General features: G+C 37.0%; 1 protein-coding gene across 1 annotated transcript in view; it reads left to right on the top strand.

The window, feature by feature from the left end:
- Positions 1 to 1162: 1162 nt before the first annotated feature.
- SPAG1 (sperm associated antigen 1) overlaps positions 1163 to 23091 on the top strand; it is an 85047-nt gene continuing 63118 nt past the window's right edge. Inside the window, exons 1-6 of the mRNA XM_040260985.1 lie at positions 1163 to 1717; positions 4071 to 4230; positions 14417 to 14542; positions 20437 to 20501; positions 20999 to 21105; positions 21698 to 21803. Coding sequence (XP_040116919.1) covers positions 1506 to 1717; positions 4071 to 4230; positions 14417 to 14542; positions 20437 to 20501; positions 20999 to 21105; positions 21698 to 21803 — 776 coding nt within the window. The 5' untranslated portion in view covers positions 1163 to 1505. The remainder of the gene's footprint in view (positions 1718 to 4070; positions 4231 to 14416; positions 14543 to 20436; positions 20502 to 20998; positions 21106 to 21697; positions 21804 to 23091) is intronic.

The following is a 23091-nucleotide window of genomic DNA, read 5'->3' as shown; positions in this document are numbered from 1 at the left end:
ACATATAGAAATTTAGCTTCATAAATGTTAACTTATTACTGCTCTCTGTTTAAAACATACTTGATACAGCAGTTGAAGGATTAAACAAAATAATAATATATGCAAAGTTCATTAAGAATTATGTATTTGTTGTTGTTATTGACACTATCATTAGCAGTATATCAGTAGAGTGAAACTATCCAAGGCCATCATATTCCCAATTCAGTTGAGTTTAGCAGGTATTTCTTAAGGGGTATAAGACACTACTTACTATGTTAGTTCTGAAGCTCTGAGATGAATTAGGTAAAATCTCTCACAATCTAGAAGAGAAGACCAAGAAATAGAGTTTGGATATGTGCTATATGGTACGAGAGAGGTATGTACAGAGTGCCTTTAGGACATATTAGGCCTGGCAGCTGTTCATTGATGGGAGTGGGCAACTGAGAATGTAAGGAGGCAGGGAATGTGGAAGAAGACGATGCAGAATTACAGAAAGGAGATTATTTATGTTTGTACTGAATCAAAAAGATGATTAGGATGTTAACACAACAGCTAAAGTAGGAGATACCAAAATCAATGTTAAGAGATACCTTAAAAAAGCAGCTTGAGCACTAAAGAGGATCAGAATACGCACACTACACCCAAGTTGGCCACTTTGGCATAAGGATTATTTTGAGCAGAGGGCAAATAAGAGCAGACACAGAAAAAAACTCTTTCTGCCTTCCCCTTTTCTGCCTAAAAGCAAGACATAAATTTCCCTTTATGAAGGTGTTCCCTCCTCTCCTCTCATACCAAGGCGAGGAGTACAATTCTTATCACAGCAGATGGACAGTCAGCACTGAGGTGAGTCTGCAGAAACAAACCTCATTAAAATAACTCATATCTTCCATTAGTTTTTCCATATATTTACTTTCTAGAAGCCAAAACCCTTTTTCCTTTGTCTAATCATTTCTACACAATTTATTACACTTTGTTAAAATGATACATAGGTTCCCAGAACTAGCAGTTTCTTTGAGTTTTCACTTTTCTGTGAAGCCTCCAGGAGTATATAAAATAAACCTTTTCTCCTGTTAATATCTTTTGCTGGTGTGAATTATTGGCCTCAGGTACTGAACCCAAATTGGTAGAAGATTTTTCCTCTACACACCAAATCCTGCTTTGTCATTACATTTCAATTTTGCTTAAGTGAAGATTAAGGAAGCTAATCTATGTGTGGTAGATAGTAATTTAGCCCCATGAATGCTAACTGTTCTTATAAGACAGAGTTTACAATGAGCTTCCTCCTTAGAAGAAATACTCCAGGGACTTCCCTGGCGATCCAATAGTTAAGACTTTGCAGGGGGGTGCCAGTATGATCCCTGATCAGGGAGCTAGGATCCCAGATGTCTTAAAACCAAAGAACCAAAACAGAAGCAATCTTGTAACAAAGTAAATGAAAAGCTTTTAAAATGGTTCACATTAAAAAAAAGAAATACTCCATCTCCTTTTCTGTAGAAATGAAAAATAAACATTGCAGAAGTACCTAGATGGTTACTACTATCCAAATTGAGTTTTACTATATAAGATTCATAACTCTTTTCCTACACTACATTTCAGCTATGGCCACCAAAGATTATCCATCATTGTGGGGCTTCGGGACAACAAAAACATTTAAAATTCCTGTCGAACATTTGGATTTCAAGTATATTGAAAAATGTTCAGATGTTAAACACTTGGAAAAAATTCTTTGTGTGCTCAGGTAAGCGTTAAAAAACCTTGTTTCAGTCTGCCAATTTTAATTATCTTGTTGACTTCTGAAATTTAAAGCCTCATTAGAAATTTTGGAGCAAAATTTCAAATATTGAGATTGTTGTTTTTGTCCATGTTAGGTTCCAAAACAGTGGTTTTAAATCTGTGGTTAGTTTGGAGGGTTCTGGCCAGATTTAATTCCAGCAAAAAAATGCAGGAGACACAGGTTCAATCGCTGGGTTGGGAAGATCCCCTGGAGAAGGAAATGGCAATCCACTCCAGTATTCTTCCCTGGAGAATCCTATGGACAGAGGAGCCTGGCAGGCTACAGTTCATGGGGTCACAAAGTCAAGCATGATTTAGTGACTGAACCACATTTTCCAGCACCAGACTTAGGTTAATCGACATCCCAGGAGGAGAGCATTTTTCTTGCTTCCTCCCATTTTCTAGGAAAAGGTAAAGCAGCTGTTAGGAGGCATCTACTTCTGCTGATAAAGCGCTTTGGCACTGTCTCACTTCAAACTACCTGCTGACAAAGGTGGGTGACTCACTGGGAGCTGTCACATGGACGGTGGGGTGGGAGCAGGAAGTAGGACCAAAAGTCAGGGAATCAAGGCCTTTTCTGGGTAAGAGCCCTGTGGCCGTGATTGTCAAACTTTCATATTCACCAAATATGGTGGTTAAAAAATTGCTAATTTGAGGGCCCCATTCCTAGAGATTCTGCTTCAGGAAATTTGGGGCGGGGCCTAGAAACGTGTTTCCAACAACAGCCTGGAAGATTGACAGGCAGGTGGTCAAGGGAACTCTGCAACAAACGCTGACCTGGGACTTCCCAGTGGTCCAGTGGTGTGCCTTTCAATACAAGGGACGCAAGTTTGATCCCTGATCAGGGAACTGGGATCTCACAGCCCTCGGAGCAACTAAGCTCTGGTACTGCAACTAGAGAGTCTGTATATGACAATGAACGATCCCACATGCAACAAAGATCCCAAGGTGCTGCAACTGAGACCTGACGCAGCCAAATAAACAAATGTGCTCAGTCGCTCAGTCGTGTTTGACTCTGTGATGCCATGGACTGTAGCCCGTCAGGCTCCTCTGTCCGTGGAATTTTTGACGCAGCTTGCCTGAAGCAGGTTGCCATTTCCTTCTTCAGGGGATCTTCCCAACCCAAGGATCAAACCCGAGTCTCCTGCATTGACAGGCAGATTCTTTACCACTGAGTCACCTGGGAAGCCCAAGTAAATAAGTATTTTTTAAAAAAGGGAAACATTGACCCATTGCATACCAATCTGTGCCACCTGTGTGGTGTTTCTTGAGGGATTTTCGTTTGGAGGGTAGCCTCATATTGCAGAAGCACTTGTGAGCATGAACTTCCCCTTTCCAGGACATCAATAGTATTCCTTTTACTCAGCAGTGATTCATTCTTTCCTCTGATGGCCTTCTTTATCTCTGTGTCCTTTCCTTTTTCTTTCACCTTTAGCCTCCTGCCCTTCCTAAGCAGTCCTGCTTGTCCCCAGCCAGAGTTGAGGTAATAGCCTCATCATATCATTGTTTTCTCTTTTGTTTTTCTCAACATATGAGAACATTTTCATTTGTATTTGATCAATGACTAATAAAGAAAATGAGAGTTTATGAGATGAAAGAATTTGAAAGATTTTTTTTAATGAATAGCCTTTTTAAGTGGTATGGACTTGGAATTATATTTTAAACTTTAATTTGAAAATGGGATTTATTTTTATTTCTCTAAAAATTTAAAAGTAAGTAGATTCACAAGAAACAGGGAAAAGATTGATTTTCCTTAAAAAAATAAACAAGCAAAAAAGAACAGATGTCTCTAACTCTGTGAGGAAGGAATTCTGTTCCTTGAGTGATTGAATTTAGAGGTGTGTTGTTCTAAACTCTTCCTCTGCCATTATCTTCCTATCCCCTTAGGGAAAAAAATTGAGCTAGGATAGTAATTCCTCATTGGAAAGTAACTCCAAAGTCTCACTCTATGCCTGTCTCTAATAATTAATTTCCATTTATTAGTTTAAAATTACCTTATGTACAAAATGAACATGTGAGTATTGAAGAGAAGAGAAAATGTTATTCATTCAACTTTAAAAGTGTGTGATGGAAACTGGTGTCTTTGGAGCTCCTGTTTCTCCCCTTCATTGCGACACTCCATAGATCAGATGAAAGTAGAGGTTGCTGAAATTGAGGAAGGTTCAAGGAAAGCAGCAGCCCAGCCTTCCTCCTTGTAGAGAGGTGGGTCATGAGATCTCCTTGGAACCCCTGGGCTCCGTGGAACCCAGCTTGCAAACCACAGGTTTATGTGATCTGTAAATAAAGTGGTAACTCTAAAATTCTGAATTTTTTAAAAGGTCTGGTGAGGAAGGATACTATCCTGAACTTACTGAATTTTGTGAAAAGCACCTTTCAGGCTTAGCTCCTGGAAGCAGAGCTTTGAGGAAAGATAAACCTGCGGCAACATCATCCAGTTTTACAGCAGAAGAATGGGAAAAAATTGATGGTGACATAAAGGTATAGAGTAACATCACTTTTTTGGTGACATTGTCATGGGATATATATCTACTTGTCTGAAATCAGTAAAGGGAATTTTGTGGTAATTACTTACGTAGTATTGGTTGCTTCTTACATCCAGGAGACTGTTGTGACTATGTTTTGTAGATTTTTATATATATATGGAGGTGCAGAGCATGCTCACGTACATGTATGTATTTTAAATGACTAAGTAATACCCCATCCTACAAAAGAAACATAATTGAGTCAGCATGTATAAATCGTGCTATCCAAACATGTTTGTTCATAATTTTTTGTACATCCTGGTTATTTCCTAGGAATAAGTTATTAGAATTCAAGTGCCTGATCTGAAAGGATCTGAATGAATTTCTGTTAAAACACATTTCTTTGTGTCTCAGAAAGTTGTACCTTTGTACTCTCCCAACAGCAGTATGTAGGAATGCCCACTTCAGGTTATTCTTCCCTGGATACTATAATCATTTTTTACATTTTAAAATCAAGTAAATGGTTTTAAAATGACAGTACATAATGTATTGTTTGTTTACCATAACATTAAAGTTTTAGAAGTCTGTCACTTGATTTTTATTTCGTTAATGACCTGCTTGTGTCTTTACTGATTTCTTTTAATCAGCATTATTATTATAGTTTACATTCAATAAAACTTAGCCATTTTATAAAACAAATGAATGTATACAACAAAACAGAAACAGGCTCACAGATATAGAGAACAAACTAGTGGTTACCAGTGGGGAGAGGAGAGGAAAGAGAGGCAGGATAGGAGTAAGGGATTAAGAGATACAAACTACTATGTATAAAATAAATAAACAGCAAGGATGAAATAGAGAAATAGAGTCATTACTTTATAACTTTAATGGAATATAATCTACAAAAATATTTAACCACTATGTTGTACACCTGAAACTAACATTATATTGTAAATCAACTGTATTTCTATTTTTAAAAAGTTAGCTGTATTACGGTAATTTCACTGAGTTTTGACAAATCGTATATACTATAGAATATTTCTATCACCCCTACAAGTTTCATTGTGCCCCTTTCTAGTCAGTGCTGACCATATACCCTGGTTCCTGGCAGCCACTGAACTGGTTTCTATCATTACAGATTTGCCTTTTCTAGCCTTTCATATAGGAGAAGGCAACGGCACCCCACTCCAGTGTTCTTGCCTAGAGAATCCCAGGGACGGGGGAGCCTGGTGGGCTGCCGTCTATGGGGTCGCACAGAGTTGGACACGACTGAAGTGACTTAGCAGCAGCAGCCTTTCATATAAATATAATTGTATAGTATATCTTCTTTCATATTTGTCTTCTTCCACTTAGCATGATGCTTCTGAGATTCATCTGTGTTGTTGCATGTGTCCATGGTTCATTCCTTTTAATTGCTGAGTAGTAGTGATTTGTATGGCTTACAGTTTGTTTAACCATTTACTACTTGATGAACAAATGCCAAAATTTTTTTTCCTTTCCTTTTTATTTATTTGGCTGTGTCGCATCTTCAATCTTCATTGTGGTATGTGGGATCTAGTTCCATGACCAGGGATCAAATCTGGGCTCCGTGCATTGGGAACTACAAGTTTTAGCCACTGAACCACCAGGGAAGTCCCCCAGAATATTTTCTAAAGGGGCAATCAATCCTGCCAATAATGGATAAAAGTTCCAGTTGCTCTACATCATGGTCCATAATTAGGATCGTCAGTTTCGTTAATTTTAGCTCTTCTGTTGGGTGTATAATGGTATCTCATTGTTCTTTTTATTTGCATTTCTCTAATTGATAATGATCAGATAGATTATATTCTTTGCAGCCAAAGATGGAGAAACTCTATACAGTCAGCAAAAACAAGACCGGGAGCTGACTGTGGCTCAGATCATAAACTCCTTATTGCCAAATTCAGACTTAAATTGAAGAAAGTAGGGAAAACCGCTAGACCACTCAGGTATGACCTAAATCAAATCCCTTATGATTATACAGTGGAAGTGAGAAATAGATTTAAGGGACTAGATCTGATAGATAGAGTGCCTGATGAACTATGGAATGAGGTTCGTGACATTGTACAGGAGACAGGGATCAAGACCATCCCCGTGGAAAAGAAATGCAAAAAAGCAAAATGGCTGTCTGTGGAGGCCTTACAAATAACTGTGAAAGAAGAGAAGCGAAAAACAAAGGAGAAAGGGAAAGATATAAGCATCTGAATGCAGAGTTCCAAAGAATAGTAAGAAGAGATAAGAAAGCCTTCCTCAGCGATCAATGCAAAGAAATAGAGGAAAACAACAGAATGGGAAAGACTAGAGATCTCTTCAAGAAAATTAGAGATACCAAGGGAACATTTCATGCAAAGATGGGCTTGATAAGGGACAGAAATGGTATGGACCTAAAAGAAGCAGAAGATATTAAGAAGAGGTGGCAAGAATACACAGAAGAACTGTACAAAAAAGATCTTCACGATCCAGATAATCACGATGGTGTGATCACTCACCTAGAGCCAGACATCCTGGAATGTGAAGTCAAGGGGGCCTTAGAAAGCATCACTATGAACAAAGCTAGTGGAGGTGATGGAATTCCAGTTGAGCTATTTCAAATCCAAAAAGATGATGCTGTGAAAGTGCTGCACCCAATATGCCAGCAAATTTGGAAAACTCAGCAGTGGCCACAGGACTGGAAAAGGTCAGTTTTCATTCCAATCCCAATGAAAGGCAATGCCAAAGAATGCTCAAACTACCGCACAATTGCACTCATCTCACACGCTAGTAAAGTAATGCTCAAAATTCTCCAAGCCAGGCTTCAACAATATGTGAACTGTGAACTTCCTGATGTTCAAGCTGGTTTTAGAAAAGGCAGAGGAACCAGAGATCAAATTGCCAACATCCGCTGGATCATGGGAAAAGCAAGAGAGTTCCAGAAAAACATCTATTTCTGCTTTCTTGACTATGCCAAAGCCTTTGACTGTGTGGATCACAATAAACTGTGGAAAATTCTGAAAGAGATGGGAATACTAGACCACCTGACCTGCCTCTTGAGAAATCTGTATGCAAGTCAGGAAGCAACAGTTAGATCTGGACATGGAACAACAGACTAGTTCCAAATAGGAAAAGGAGTATGTCAAGGCTGTATATTGTCACCCTGCTTATTTAACTTATATGCAGAGTACATCATGAGAAACGTTGGACTGGAAGAAACACAAGCTGGAATCAAGATTGCCGGGAGAAATATCAATAACCTCAGATATGCAGATGACACCACTCTTATGGCAGAAAGTGAAGAGGAACTAAAAGGCCTCTTGATGAAAGTGAAAGAGGAGAGTGAAAAAGTTGGCTTAAAGCTCAACATTCAGAAAACTAAGATCATGGCATCTGGTCCCATCACTTCATGGGAAATAGATGGGGAAACAGTGGAAACAGTGTCAGACTTTATTTTTGGGGGCTCCAAAATCACTGCAGATGGTGATTGCAGCCATGAAATAAAAAGATGCTTACTCCTTAGAAGAAAAGTTATGACCAACCTAGATAGCATATTCAAAAGCAGAGATATTACTTTGCCGACTAAGGTCCGTCTAGTCAAGGCTATGGTTTTTCCTGTGGTCATGTATGGATGTGAAAGTTGGACTGTGAAGAAGGCTGAGCGCCGAAGAATTGATGCTTTTGAACTGTGGTGTTGCAGAAGACTCTTGAGAGTCCCTTGGACTGCAAGGAGATCCAACCAGTCCATTCTGAAGGAGATCAACCCTGGGATTTCTTTGGAAGGAATGATGCTAAGCTGAAACTCCAGTTCTTTGGCCACCTCATGCGAAGAGTTGACTCATTGGAAAAGACTCTGATGCTGGGAGGGATTGGGGGCAGGAGGAGAAGGGGACGACAGAGGATGAGATGGCTGGATGGCATCATTGACTCGATGGACGTGAGTCTGAGTGAACTCCGGGAGTTGGTGATGGACAGGGAGGCCTGGCGTGCTGCAATCATGGTGTCACAAAGAGTTGGACACGACTGAGCAACTGAACTGGACTGAATTACTAATGATGTTGAATGTCTTTTCATTTGCTTCTCATCCATATTTCTTCTTTTGTCTTTAAATCCTTTGCCCATTAAAAATATTAGATCGTTTATGTTCTTATTGAATTGTAAAATACATATCTTCTGTGTATTTTACACATGAGGATGTATCTTTGCAAATATTTGCTGATATTGTATGGCTTGCCTGTTCATTTTTTTTTAATAGCGTCTTTGGAAGAGCAAAAATTTTTACTTTTGATGAAACCAATTTTTCTTATAGTTTGTGCTTTTGTGTCCTATTTAAGAAACCTTTGTCTAATTTAAGATCACTAAGTTTTCTCCTATAATTCGTCTAGAAAGTTTTATCATTTTAACTCTTAAATGTAGGTGTAAGATCAGTTTTATTTTTTGGACACACACACAAATATACACACACACACAGTGCATATATTTGTATATACCAATAGGGATATTGAAATGGTCAAGCATCTAATGAATGATTATCTTTTCTTCATTGAACTTCTTGGTACAAATGTCAGGTTGACTTTGTATATGTAGCTCTGTTTCTGTATTCTGTTCATTAATCTGAATATCTGTCTTTACACCAGTATTCCATTGTCTTGATAACAATGTCTTTTTAAACATTTTTAATTTTATATTGGAGTATACTCACATGCTTGCAGAAGGCAATGGCAACCCACTCCAGTACTCTTGCCCGGCAAATCCCATGGACAGAGGAGCCTGGTAGGCTGCAGTCCATGGGGTCGCTAGGAGTCAGACACGACTGAGCGACTTCACTTTCACTTTTCACTTTCAAGCATTGGAGAAGGAAATGGGAACCCACTCCAGTGTTCTTGTCTGGAGAACCGGGAAGCCTGGTGGGCTGCCATCTATGGGGTTGCACAGAGTTGGACATGACTTACGCGACTTAGCAGCAACAGCAGCAGCATACTCACATGCTAGCAAGATTATGCTCAAAATCCTTCAAGCTAGGCTTCAGCAGTACATGAACCAGGAACTTCTAGATGTATAAGCTGGGTTTCAAAGAGGCAGAGGAATGAGAGGTCAAATTGCTAACCTTCTTTGGATCATGGAGAAAACAAGGGAATTCCAGAAAAACATCTACTTCTGCTTCATTGACTATGCTAACACCTTTGACTGTGTGGATCATAACAAACTGTGGAAAATTCTTAAAGACATGGGAGTACCAGACCACCTTACGTGTCTCCTGAGAAACCTGTATTCAAGTCAAGAAGCAACAGTTAGAACCAGACATGGAACAACTGACTGGTTCAAAATTGAGAAAGGAGTATGACAAGACTGTATATTGTTACCCTGCTTATTTAACTTCTATGCAGAAGTTAAATTTCACATCATGTGAAATGCTGGGCTGGGTGAATCACAAATTGGAATCAAGATTTCCAGGAGAAATATCATCAGCCTCAGATATGGAGATGACATCACTCTAATGGCAGAAAGTGAAGAGGAACTAAAAAGCTTCTTGATGAAGATGAAGGAGGAGAGTGAAAAACCTGACTTGAAACACAACATAAAAAAAACTAAGATCATGGCATCCAGTCCCATCACTTCATGGCATATAGAAGGGGGAAAAGTGGAAGAAGCAATGACAGATTTTATATTCTTGGACTCCAAAATCCTTGTTAATGGTGACTGCAGCCATGAAATTAAAAGATGCTTGCTCCTTGGAAGAAAAGCTGTGACAAACCTAGACACATTAAAAAGCAGAGACATCATGTTGCTGACAAAGGTCTGTAAAGTCAAAGCTATGTCTTTTCCAGTAGTCATGTAGGGATGTGAATCAGACCATAAAGGCTGAGTGCCAAAGAATTAATGCTTCTGAATTGTTTTGCTAGAGAAGACTCTTGAGAGTCCCTTGGAGTGCAAGGAGATTGAATTAGTCAATCCTAAAGGAAATCAACCCTGAATATTCATTGGAAGGACTGGTGCTGAAGCTCCAATAGCTTGGTCATCTGATGCAAAGAACCAACTTAGTGGAAAAGGCTCTGATGCTGGGAAAAATTGAAGGCAAAAGGAGAAGGGAGAGGCAGAGGATAAGATGGTTAGATAGCATCACCAACTCAATGGACATGAATTTGAGCAAACTCTGGGAGATACCAGAGGACAGAGGAGCCTGACATGCTACAGTCCATGGGGTCGCAAACAGTCAGATATGACTTAGTGACTGAACAGCAACAAAATAGTTGATTTACAATAGTTGTGTTATGTTAGTTTCACATGTACAGCAAGGTGATTCAGTTATGCACTTACATATATCTTTTCTTTTTCAGATTCCTTTCTCATATCAGGTAGTGCAAGTCCTCCAACTTTGTTCTTTGTTTTCAAAGTTGTTTTGGCTGTTCCAGGTCCTTTGCTTGCCAATTTCTACAAAATAGAAATTGTATTTGTGTTGGGATTGTTTTGAATTTGTTGATCAGTTTTGGAAGAATTGATATTTTGATAATATTGAGATTTCTGATCAATGAACATGTATTTTTCTGTTCATATAAGCTTTACTTAATTTTTTGAAGCAGTGTTTGTAGTTTTCAGTGTATATATACTTCTTATATTTTTTAATGAAATTTATTCCTAAGTATCTATTTTATACTATTATAAAAGTTGATGTTTTAATTTAATTTGCTCATTCGAAGTCACTTCAATTATGAAATTTTCTTTATTTTTATTGTGAAAAAATACACATCATATAGAGTTTATCATCTTTATCATTTCCAAGTATACAGTTCATTAGTGTTAAGTATATTCATATTATTATGCAACCAATATCATGGACTTTTTCATCTTCCAAAACTGAAACTCCATACCATTTAACAATAACTCTCCAATCCTACCCCCACCACTAGCCCCTGGCAACCATCATTCTACCTTTTTTTTTCTGATCTGTTTACATTCTTTTTATTTTTTATTTGTTTACTTTTTATTGAGGATGTTTATAGTGTTGTGTTACTTTCAGGTGTACAGCATAGTGATTCAGTTATACATACATATATGTTGGTATCTTATTTTTTTCATATCCTTTTCCCATATAGGTTATTGTGAAGTATTGAGTATAGTTTCTTCACTTTGATTTATCTCTAGGTCTATCCATGTTACTACAAATGGCATTATTCCATTCTTTTTTATGACTGAGTAACATTTCATTGAATAAATATACCACACCCTCTTTATCCATTCATCTGTTGATAAACATTTAGGTTTCTTCCATGTCTTGCCTATTGTAAGTAGTGTTGCAATGAATATTGGGGTGCATGTATATTTTCTTTTCTCTGAATCTATGCCCAGCAGTGGGATTGCAGGATCATATGTTAACTCTATTTTTAGTTTGTTAAGGAATCTCCATACCATTCTCCATAGTGGCTGCACCAGTTTGCATTTCCACTAATAGTATAGGAGAGTTCCTTTTTCTACACACACTCTCCAGCATTTATTGTTTGTAGACTTTTTGATGATGGCCATTCTGACAGTATGAGGTGATACCTCATTGGGGTATTGATTTGCATTTCTCTAATAATGAGTGATGCTGAGCATCTTTTCTTGTGCCTTTTGGCCATCTGTATATCTTCTTTGGAGAAATTTCTATTTAGATCTTCTGCCTGTTCTTTTGATTGGGTTCTTTGGAGTTTTTAAATATTGAGTTATATGAACTGTTTCTATATTTTGGAGTTTAATCCCTTGTCAGCTGCACCATTTGCACATATTTTCTCCCATTCTGTAGACTATTTTTTCATTTTCTTTATGGTTTCCTTTGCTATAGAAAAGCTTTTGTGTTTAATTAGGCCCCATTTGTTTATTTTTGCTTTTATTTCCATGACTCTAAGGGATGGATACTGCTGCAATTTATGTCAAAGAATGTTCTGCCGGTGTTTTCCTCTAGCAGTGTTTTGGTATCCAGTCTTACATGTAGGTCTTGAATCCATTTTGAATTTATTTTGGGGCATGGTATTAGAGAATATTCTAATTTCCTTTTTTTACATGTAGCTGTCCAGTTTTCCAGCACTATTTATTGGAGAAACTGTCTTTTTGCCCTTGTATGTTCTTGCCTCCTTTGTTGTAGATTAATTGACCACATGCCTGTGGATAATTTTGAGGCTCTTTATCCAATTCTATTGATCTGTATTTATGGTTTTTGTGCCAGTACCATACTCTTTTCATTATTGTAGCTTTGTAGTATAGTCTGAAGTCAGGAAGCCTGAATCCTGCAGCTCTATTTTTCTTTCTCAAGCTTGCTTTGGCACTTCAGGGTCTTTTGTGTTTCCAAAAATTTAAAAATTTTTGTTCTAGTTCTGTGAAAAATGCTATTGGTAATTTGATGGAGATTGCATTGGATTTGTAAATTGCCTTTGGCAGGGAATTTATTTTATCAAAACTGCAAAGTTATTAGTATAAATTTGTCTAAAATATCTTTTTTTTAATATTTGTAGGATTGTTAGAGATGTGCTTTTTTTATGCCTGCTAATTTGTATTTTTTCCTTTCACTTTCTTTTGACTAGTCTTGTTATGTTTGTCAATTGTTTAATTTATTTCCAAAAAAACCAAGATTTGGATGTTGATTTTATTTTTCTATTTTATGTTTTATGGATTTCTACTCTTATTTTTTAATTATTTTTATTTCCTCCTACTCACTTTGGCTTTAATGTTTTCTATTAGTTTTTTAAGGTAGAAGCTTAATTATTAATAATTGATTCTGAACCTTTCTTCTTGTTTAAAGTTGTAAAATTTCCTCTAATACTTTATCTGCATGGTATAAATTGTTATATATCATGTTTTCATTATCTCTTAGTTCAAATTATTTTCCATCTGATTTCCTTTTTAACTCATGAACTCCTTATAAGTGAATTCAAATTCCAATTTCTTGGGGATGGTCTAAATACTTATTATTACTGAATTCTAGTTTAGGTCTGTTGTACTCAGATTCCATACTTTGTATAATTTCAAACCTATGAGATTTATTGTGACTTTTTTTGGCCTATGCTCCATGTGCTCTTGAAAATAGCATAGAAGCCTATATTGATTAGGCCAAGTTGGTTAATGTTGCTCATATCTACTCTAATGTTACTGATTTTTTGTCCACTATTTTCCTGTGTCCATACTCTTAATCAAATAGATTCATTTTGGATACTGAGTATTTTATTTTTGGAATTTCCATTAATTCTTTTTTAAAGTTTTCATTCTTCTCCTGAATTTCTCAACTGTTTCTGCCTGTTGTTCACTCTTCTCATATATTTACTGCAGCTGTTTTTAAGTCTCTGTTATTTCCAACATCCATTCACTCTCTGTGTCTGCTTCTGTTGGCTATGGCTAGCCTTTTGCTGATTCTTTGTCTTTATTGTCATTTTTTATATTTTATGCTGTCCATTGTATATAAAAGACTTCCCTGGTGGCTCAGATGGTAAACAATCTGCCTGCAATGCAGGAGACCCAGGTTTGATCCCTAGGTCACAATGATTCCCTGGAGAAAGGAATGATTACCTTCTCCAGTGTTCTTGCCTGAAGAATCCCATGGAGAGAGGAGCCTGGAGGGCTACAGTTGCAATCCACGGGGCTGCAAAGAGTCGGACACAACTGAGCAACTAAACACAGCACAACACATTGTGTATAAAAAAATCAGAAGTAATTAATATTTACCAATAGAAAGGAGCATGTCCTTTCTGTGCTAAAGTTGGAAAATGTGGTCAATCTAATCTGTATGTTAATTTGCACCTGATTTGCTTGGGTGTTTGAGATAAAGACATAGGTTCTACTGTCAAGGAACTTACAGTGTGGTAAGAGAGACAAACAATAAGTAGAGGATTTTAAATATTCATGCTAAACACTTTTGTCCCAACCAGGAAGTTCAGAGAAGCCTCACTGGAAGGGAGATGAATATGCTCTTGCAAGATAAATAAAGTAGAAAGGGCAGAAATGAGTATACTGACCAATACTGAACTGTACACTTAAGAATAGTTAAGATGATACATTTTATGTTATTGTGTATTTCCCTACAATTGCAAAACACAGAGTAAGAAGGGCATTTCAGGTAGAGAGAATGTCATGATCAAATTGTCACCTAAAAATTGACCCATAGTATGATGATATATAGTCTTTTCTAATGTCTGGTTAATTATGTAAAGCTGTATATTTACCTTCTTTTTTTCCTCTCTTCTTCTCAGAGTTGGGTATCAGAAATTAAAAAAGAAGATGATAAAATACACTTTCATGAAACTGAAACATTTCCAGCAGTGGAAGATAATTTGCCTCCAGTTCGCGGTTCAAACAGCCATCTTCATGTTGCCAAGGTATACCTTTTTGGTGTGGGGGGTCGGTGGTAGGGGAGGAAGTTGTTGTTTATTAAGAATATTAGCTTGGTTTAATCACTGTAGCCAAAGTGTGGTGTCCCCTGTGCAGCTGGAGAGTTTTTTCATGGTGATCCTGTGTTTTCACCTTGTTGAGTAAGCCTCCCCTGGAGATCAAAATGAAACAGTATTTTCCTTTGAAGAACTTGCATCTTGGGTTTACTGCTTCCCTTATTTTAATTTTTTGACTGTTCTGTCTCTTCTACTCTGACAAGTTTTGATGAGTACTTAAGATCCAATTGAGTATGTAAACGTTTCAGGGAATAATTTTATGTATCCAGTAGAGGTACAGTGGAAATAGTTTGCATAATTAAATATGGATTTAAAGCATTAAACAGATGGATTAATCTGTTTAATTAATCCATTAAATCCATGGATTTCAAGCAGTTATAGATGGCATTTCTCTGTTTAGTGCATCCGCCTCCCCCACCCCCAGCCCCTCATGGTTATTTCTCTGAGACTGGTCCCTATTTTGCCACGCAGGTCTCTCCTTTCTAATGCATGGTTTCCATAGAGAAGGGGCCTGTTGGAGTTCCAGGTTCACTTAACTTCCAGTTAAAACTGAGTTTCTTTGTGTCTCCCTGACCCTGATATTACAGATCCCAGCCTGTCTCCAGGGGATTTTGGCTTGAATCATACATTCCATTGCCTCTGCCCTCCTTTTTTCCCTGCTTTTTTTTCCTTTTATCTCTAAGAGGATGGTTACCTAATTGTCTTCATTTTGGGTTGAGTCATTTTTGTTTTTCTCGTTTCTTCTTTGACCTCTCAGTTTTATTTGAAAACTATCCATAGCCCTTCATCACTCTGCTCCTTGGTAATTTACCTTCCTGGATCTTTTTACTCCTCATTAGGAATTACGCAGGTAACTGAGGTACACAGTAAATAAGTATGGTAAGGATAACACTATCTGTAATCAATGAATTTGTATTTATTGAACCCTCATTATGTGCTAAGTCTATATCCTGAAACTATAACAATGAATAATATTTCCTCTGTGTCCTTACTGTAGTCCAGTAGGAGTAGACAGACTACTGTGGTTCTCAAAGTATGGTCCATGGATGCTGGTTATCCCTGAGATCCTTCTAGGGGATCCATAAAGTCAATATTATTTTTAAAACTCTTTTATAAAATAATGCTTTGTCTCTTTCACTTCATTGACTTTTGCACTAAGGGTAAAACTGCTGGTTGCTGTTTAGTCGATTAAGTCATGTCCAGCTCTTTGTGACGTCATGGACTGTAGCCACCAGGCTCCCCTGTCCATGGGATTTCCCAGACAAAAATAGTGGAGTGGGTTTCCATTTCCTTCTCCAGGGGATCTTCCTGACCCAGGAATCAAATTCACTTCTCCTGCATTGGCAGGCAGATTCTTTACCCCTGAACCACCAGGAATGCCCAAAACTGCTGGTGCCTTACCGTGAATTAAGGCAGTGGCGCTGACTGAACTAGCAGTCATTGTTTGCTCCACTGCTATGCACTCATAGTAAGAAATTCCTATTTAACTTAAAAAGGTCTTTGATGAAACAACAAAAAAATGTATTCTTTTTGTTAAATATGATACCTTGAAGACATATCTTTTTAATATTCTGTGTGACAAAATGCAGATTTCACAGAAGGCACTTCACTGTGAAATGAAATATGATGAGCATCATAAGAAAACCCACTTGTGTGACTGACTGTCAGCTGAATTAGCAACTTTTTCCTGGAACAACTTTTACTTGAACAGATGACTGACAGACCAGCTATAGTTATTCAGAGTTCAGCTTTTGGTAGACATTCTCATATAAATGAATGAAATAGTCTGTCCCTTCAAGGAAAACAATGAATGGTATTAGTTGCCAGTGGTAAAATCTGAGCTTTCAGGTGGAATTCACAGTACTTCATATTCTTAGGGGGCTCTCAGATAGATGCTTGTGACCAAAAAAAAAAAAATTTTCTGTTAGGGGAGACACTTCATGACTTTTATGATGAGCTCTGTGAGTAGTTTTAATTTTTTGTAAAAAAATTGAGATATAGTTGATGTATGGTATTATACAAGTTATAGGTCTTATAGTAATTCACAATTTTTAAAGGTTTACTCCATTTATAGTTAATATAATATATTGGCTGTATTCCCTGCATTTTACAGTATATCCTTGTACCTTATTTATTTTGTGCATAATAGTTTGTACCTCCTAATCCCCACTTTCTCCTTCTCTCTCCCTACTGGTAACCACCAGTTTTCTATGTCTGTGAGTCTGTTTCCTATTTGTTATACTTATTAGTTTGTTTTATTTTTTGGATTCCACATGCAAGTGGTGCCATATAATATTTGTCTTTCTCTGCCTCACTTATTCCCCTTAGCATAGTAGCCTTCAAGCTCTTCCATGTTGTTGCGCATGGCAAGACTTCATTCTTTTTTACAGCTTAATAGTATTCCATTGTCTGTATATGCCACTTCTTGCTTCCTTCATCTGTTGATGGACACTTAGGTTGCTTCCAGATCTTGGCAATTGTAAATAATGCTGCTGTGAACATTGGGGGTGCATTTATCTTTTCAAATTAGTGTTTTAATTTTATTAGGTTGGTGCAAAGGTAATAGCAGTTTTGCATTGTTGAACTTTTCTGTTTGATATTGGAATACATTCTTAAATGTGGTTATATTATATATCATTTTAATTTGAATTTCTTGCTTTATGTTTTTTTGCTAATGACTTATTTTTGTTGTTTGAGATCCCATGGACTGCAACACGCCAGGTTCCTTGTCCCTCACCATCTCCCAGAATTTGCCCAAGTTCATGTCTATTGCATCAGTGATGCCATCCAGCCATCTCATCCTCTGTCACCCTCTTCTCCTTCTGCCTTCAGTCTTTCCCAGCATCAGAGTCTTTTCCAGTGAGTCTGCTCTTTGCATCAGGTAGCCAACGTATTAGAGCTTCAGCTTCAGTATCAGTCCTTCCAATGAGTATTCAGGGTTGATTTCCTTTAAGATTGACTGGTTTGATCTCCTTGCTGTCCAAGAGACTCTGAAGAGTCTTCTCCAGCACCACAGTTTGAAAGCATCAATTCTTCAGTGTTCTGCTTTCTTCATGATCCAGCTCTCATATCCATACATGACTAATGGAAAGACCATAGCCTTGACTGTATGGACCATTGTTGGCAAAGTGATATCTTTGCTTTTTAATACAATATCTAGGTTTGTCATAGCTTTCCTGCCAAGAAGCAATCATTTTCTAATTTCATGGCTGCGGTTACTTGCTGTTTATATTACTCAGTTGGTAAAGAATCCACCTGCAATGCAGGAGACCCTGGTTTGATTCCTGGGTCTGGAAGATCCGCTGGAGAAGGAATCGGGTATCCACTCCAATATTCTTGGGCTTCCCTCATGGCTCAACTGGTAAAGAATAAGACTGCAATACGGGAGACCTGGGTTCGAGCCCTTTGTTGGGAAGATCCTCTGGAGAAGGGAACAGCTACCCACTCCAGTATTCTGGCCTGGAGAATTCCATGGACTGTGTAGTCCATAGGGTTGCAAAGAGTAGGACATGACTGAGCAACTTTCACTTTTTCATAGAAAGGATGTTAGACAAAGAGCAAATTCAAGTGACTTTTTCATTCAAGTTCAAAATGGTTATCAAGCAGCAGAGACATCTGGCAACATCAGCAATGCACTTGGCCCAGGAACTGCTAATGAATGTACAGTACAGTGGTGGTTCAAGAGTTTTTGCAAAGGAAAGGAGAGCCTTAAAGATGAGGAGCATAGTGGCCAGCCATTGGAAGACCAATGAGAGGAATCTTTGAAACTGATCCTCTTAAAACTACATGAAGAACTCAACGTCGACCATTCTACCGTCGTTTGGCATTTAAAGCAAATTGGAAAGGTAAAAAGCTCAATAAGTAGGTGCCTCATGAGCTGACCACAAATCAAAAAAATTCTTCTTTTGAAGTGTTGTCTTCGCTTATTCTACACAACCACAATGAGCCATTTCTTGATCAAACTGAGGTGTGCAATGAGAATTGGATTTTATATGACAACTGGAGATGACCAGCTCAATGGTTGGGCTGAGAAGAAGCTCCAAAGCACTACCCAAAGTCAAACTTCCACCAAAAAGAGGTCATGGTCACTGGGGGTCTGCTGCCTGTCTGATCCACTACAGCTTTCTGAATCCCAGCAAAATCATTCCATGTGAGAAGGATATGTTCAGCCTATCTATGAGATGCACCAAAAACTACAACACTTGCAGCTGGCATTGGCTAACAGCAAGGGCCCAGTTCTTCTCCATGACAACCGATGCTTCAGAAGTTGAATGAAGCATCCGCCATATTCACCTGGCCTCTTGCCAACTGACTACCACTCCTTCAAGCATCTAGACACTTTTTTTCAGGGAAAACACTTCCACTACCAGCAGGGTGCAGAAAATGCTTTCCAAGAGTTTATCAAATCCTGAAGCACAGATTTTAATGCTATAAGAAGAAACAAACTTATTTCTCATTGGCAAAAGTGTGTTAATTGTAACACTTCCTATTTTGATTAATAAAGATGTGTTTGAACCTAGTTATAATGATTTAAAATTCACAATTCAAAACCACAATTACTTTTGTACCAACCTAATATTTGGTATATACCCTGGAGTGGAACTGCTGGATCATATGGTAGTTCTGTTTTTAGTTTTTTGAGAACCTGCCATACTGTTTCGCACAGTGGATGCATCAATTCATGTTCCTATCAACAGTGTACAAGAGTTGTCTTCTCTCGGCATCCTTTCCAACATTTGTTGTTTCTGGTCTTTTTGATGATAGCCATTCTGACAGGTGTGAGGTGATATCTTATGGTTTTAATTTGCATTTCCCTGATGATTAGTGATGTTGAACATCTTTTCATGTGCCTGTTAGTGATCACTATGAAAATTTTAACAGATATGATTTTTAATTGTATAATGAAATATAGGAATATTTGGAAGACATGTGTTAACCCCTAATGACCAGTGTATAATATTACAGAATTGTGCTTGTGTATCCATTCAGATGATTTCAAATGATGATTTTTAAGAAACTGTTTTTAAGCTGTTGTTTGCTTTCCTCCCATTCCCTTCTGGTGCTTGCAGTGGGCATGTGACCTGGGTTGAACCACTTAATGACACAAAGCTAGGGATTGGTCATTGATGGGCCCATAAGGCAAACTAGTCAGAGCCCTTCCCTGGGATTTCTCTAACTAAAGATGGGGAAAAGAGTCAGTCTCCTTTTCCCTTCTGATTGGGAAGCGGGTGAGGTTATAATCCCAGACTGAGTATAGCCACATTTCCTGCTGCATAGAGAAAGCAAGCAATCAGGCAGAGAGAAGCAGAGACTTCTAGGGAAGAGAAGACAGGTGGAGAGAGGAAGAGCTATAGAGAGAGGGTATATGAATCCTTTATCCAGCAATATCCCAGCCCTTTCATCCATTTGGTTACATAAACCAGTAAATTATTCTTTTTAAACAAAATTAGTCCAACTTGGGTATCTGTCATTGCAAGCAAAACAGCTCTAATACAGCAAACTAGCTATTTCTTCAATGTCTAGGTTTTAAAAGAAGGAATGATAGTTTCTTATTTTTTCATTATAAGAAAATCAATAATAATCACAGTTCACACATGTAAGTTTTAAAGTTTTACATATGTACCTAAAGTCCTATTCATCACTCTCATAATTAATCTTCTGTATATTATTATGTTAATAATTATAATACTGAAGCTGTCCTAACTTCAAGGGTAACTTATTCTTATCCATTCAATTCATGTGTCTTAAGCCAATACTTCACCTTTATAGGAAAATATGTTAATCTTATATTAAATATCTCATAAAATGTAATTTTATTCTTTTAGGAAAAGAATTCTAAAAGTAGACCAGCTAAAAAGAAAATTCCAAGAGATTATGCAGAGTGGGATAAGTATGTTTTATATTTCTTTATATAAAATTGTCAGTAAAAATTCAGTCATAGAATACTGTAATAACTCCTTTATTATTTTAAATCTGAACATATCAAATGTAAGTTATGTCAGTAGAGTACTAAGAGTATTTGGATTAAGCACTCTTGATTTTATTTTTCATTAAATAAAAAACTATGGCATCCTTTTAGGAGTAACCAAAAATAACTAATGTAATATTTACCCATCCAAAATAACAAATTTTTAAATTAAGAGAAATTAGTCACTACTGTAATAACAAAGTTCTGCACATTTAGGTCTGATTAATATTTAAGTCCTCGCTAAATTCTGTGTTTTTTAGGAAAAAAATACAGGTGATTTCTAATACAAACCTACCATATATTTTTGGAATATTATTTCTAAAGGCACAGTGATACAGATACAAGAGTATCAGTAATAAGTTTTATTCTCTTGTTTGTACTGAGCTTTTTCCTAGTTTTTTATTATTCTTTCATTTAAGATTTGACGTGGAAAAAGAATGTGCAAAACTTGATGAAGATAAAGAAAGAACTGTAATAAACAACAAATCACATTTGTCTAAAATTGAGACAAGACTAGATACAGCAGGTAATGGGGGGAAAATAGGAATGATTTAGTAGTCTTTAACTTTTTTGAATGATAATAAAAGCTGTTGACCCAAAGACATTCTCTTTAAGTGCTGCATATTTCCATGGAAAGTTTATGAATTTTCTCCTAGGGCTGACCGCCTCTAACAAATTCCATTCTATCCTTAAACTTCTTAATTTTATGAGTAATAATAGTTATGATACTTAAATGTAATAAGACTTAAACATATATGAATATGTAAACCTATTTTTTTTTACCATGATTCAGTTTTCATTCCCTTTTTCAAATCTTTTTGGCCCAAATCCTTCAAATTTATTTTCCTCCAAACAAACAGATGGAGCACTTTCTGTTCACTTGAAGTCCACAGGTACATAGTACCTTTAAAGTAAAGCAAAACAATGATTGAGAAATCTAAACCTTCAAAAATTCTGAATGATTAAAAAGAATAGAAATATCATAAACTTAGGAAACCTTTTATTTTCTTTTGTTTTTATAGTTTTCTGCTTCTGTTAAAATAAGCATTTTTGGATTTAAATTTGGAAAATTCTATCAAGTTATAGTTTTACTTACAGCAGATAACATTTATTTCTAGGTCTAACTGAAAAGGAAAAGGATTTTCTGGCTACTCATGAAAAGGAAAAAGGAAATGAAGCTTTTAAGTCAGGAGATTATGAAGAAGCTGTAAAGTATTATACTCGGTGAGCAGATTTTTGATGTGTTTTAATCTTGTCATTTAAAAAATGATAGTGTTTAATTGTTGAAATGATATAAATAAGCTAAATAATGTGTCATAATCACTCAGTATATTGTACTTGAAATTTATCATAAATTTACTTGTATTTGCCTTGTTTTTTCAATACTTTTCTTAAAACTCCAAGTTCCCACTCCACTCCCATGTTTGACACAGTTTCTAACTTTACTATTTTACAGAGGAAATAGAAGCTGTCTGGATGGAACTCAACAGAAAGTTCATTCAGGATAGAGGTTAAAAACTCAGGTTCTATAGTAGACTGCCCGGCTCTAGTACTTATGGTACTACCTCCCACCACAGGGCCTTTGCATATATTGAACCTCTGTCTAGAATACTCTTTTCTCTACTTGTTATTTAGTTAATTCCAACTTATCATCCACATCTCAGCCCATGCCTTACCTCTTTTGTGAAGTTTTCCTTTACTTCTCAGACCAGGTTAAACCTCTACCCGACTCAATTACTGCACCATTGCCCCCCACCCCCGCCACTGCCAAATTTGCAAACCCAAATTATTACCTCTTTGTAATATCTGTGGGAGGTATGATTCAAATTTGTGTGATCTGGCATTACCTGGACTATAAATTCTGTAAGATTGAGCCCACTTGTCATTTTTAAAAATACCATTGGACCCCTAATGCCCAGCCGACACCTGGTTCACAGTACATGTTCTTTGTATGCTTGTATGAACGTATGAAGCTCTTATAGTCTGTGAAAAGTAAACTAATTTCTTAAAATACTGTTATAGACAAACTGTGCTTATAGAACGACTAATGCTATCTTATTAATAGAAGTAAATGCTATAAAATCGTGCTTCCACCTTTGGAAATAAGTTTAAAAAAAAAACAAAAACGTTGTTTGTGTCTCTAAAGAAGTTTGCTCAGCTGTTGAAGTGAACATACAAAGTAAAGAGAATATTGAGGTATCATTCATTCAGTTCAACCTCCCCTGTTTAGGCAGGTGGATGTCAGCTCTGGTATTGTTTTCTCTCCTCTTATAGATTTCCACCAGTGGAGAATCTCTTGTCTATTACAGGGAACTAACTTTCTTGTCTTCCTCTTTGAAGAAATCATAGAGGTGAAGAATTAAAGCAGCATATTGCAATGATTAAGGGAACTCAAACTGCCACTTTTCAGACCTTGGGTAGATTCTTCACCTCTTTGTCTCAGACATCTCAGTGTGATGAGACTATAATAGTGCCAACCTCAGAGCAGCTGTGAGGATTAAATAAAGCAAGT

The sequence above is a fragment of the Oryx dammah genome, unplaced genomic scaffold (genome assembly GCF_014754425.2).
Source record: "Oryx dammah isolate SB20612 unplaced genomic scaffold, SCBI_Odam_1.1 HiC_scaffold_19, whole genome shotgun sequence".
NCBI lineage: Eukaryota > Metazoa > Chordata > Mammalia > Artiodactyla > Bovidae > Oryx > Oryx dammah.
Note: the sequence above shows the minus strand (reverse complement) of the source record. Positions and strands in the feature narration are given on the sequence as shown.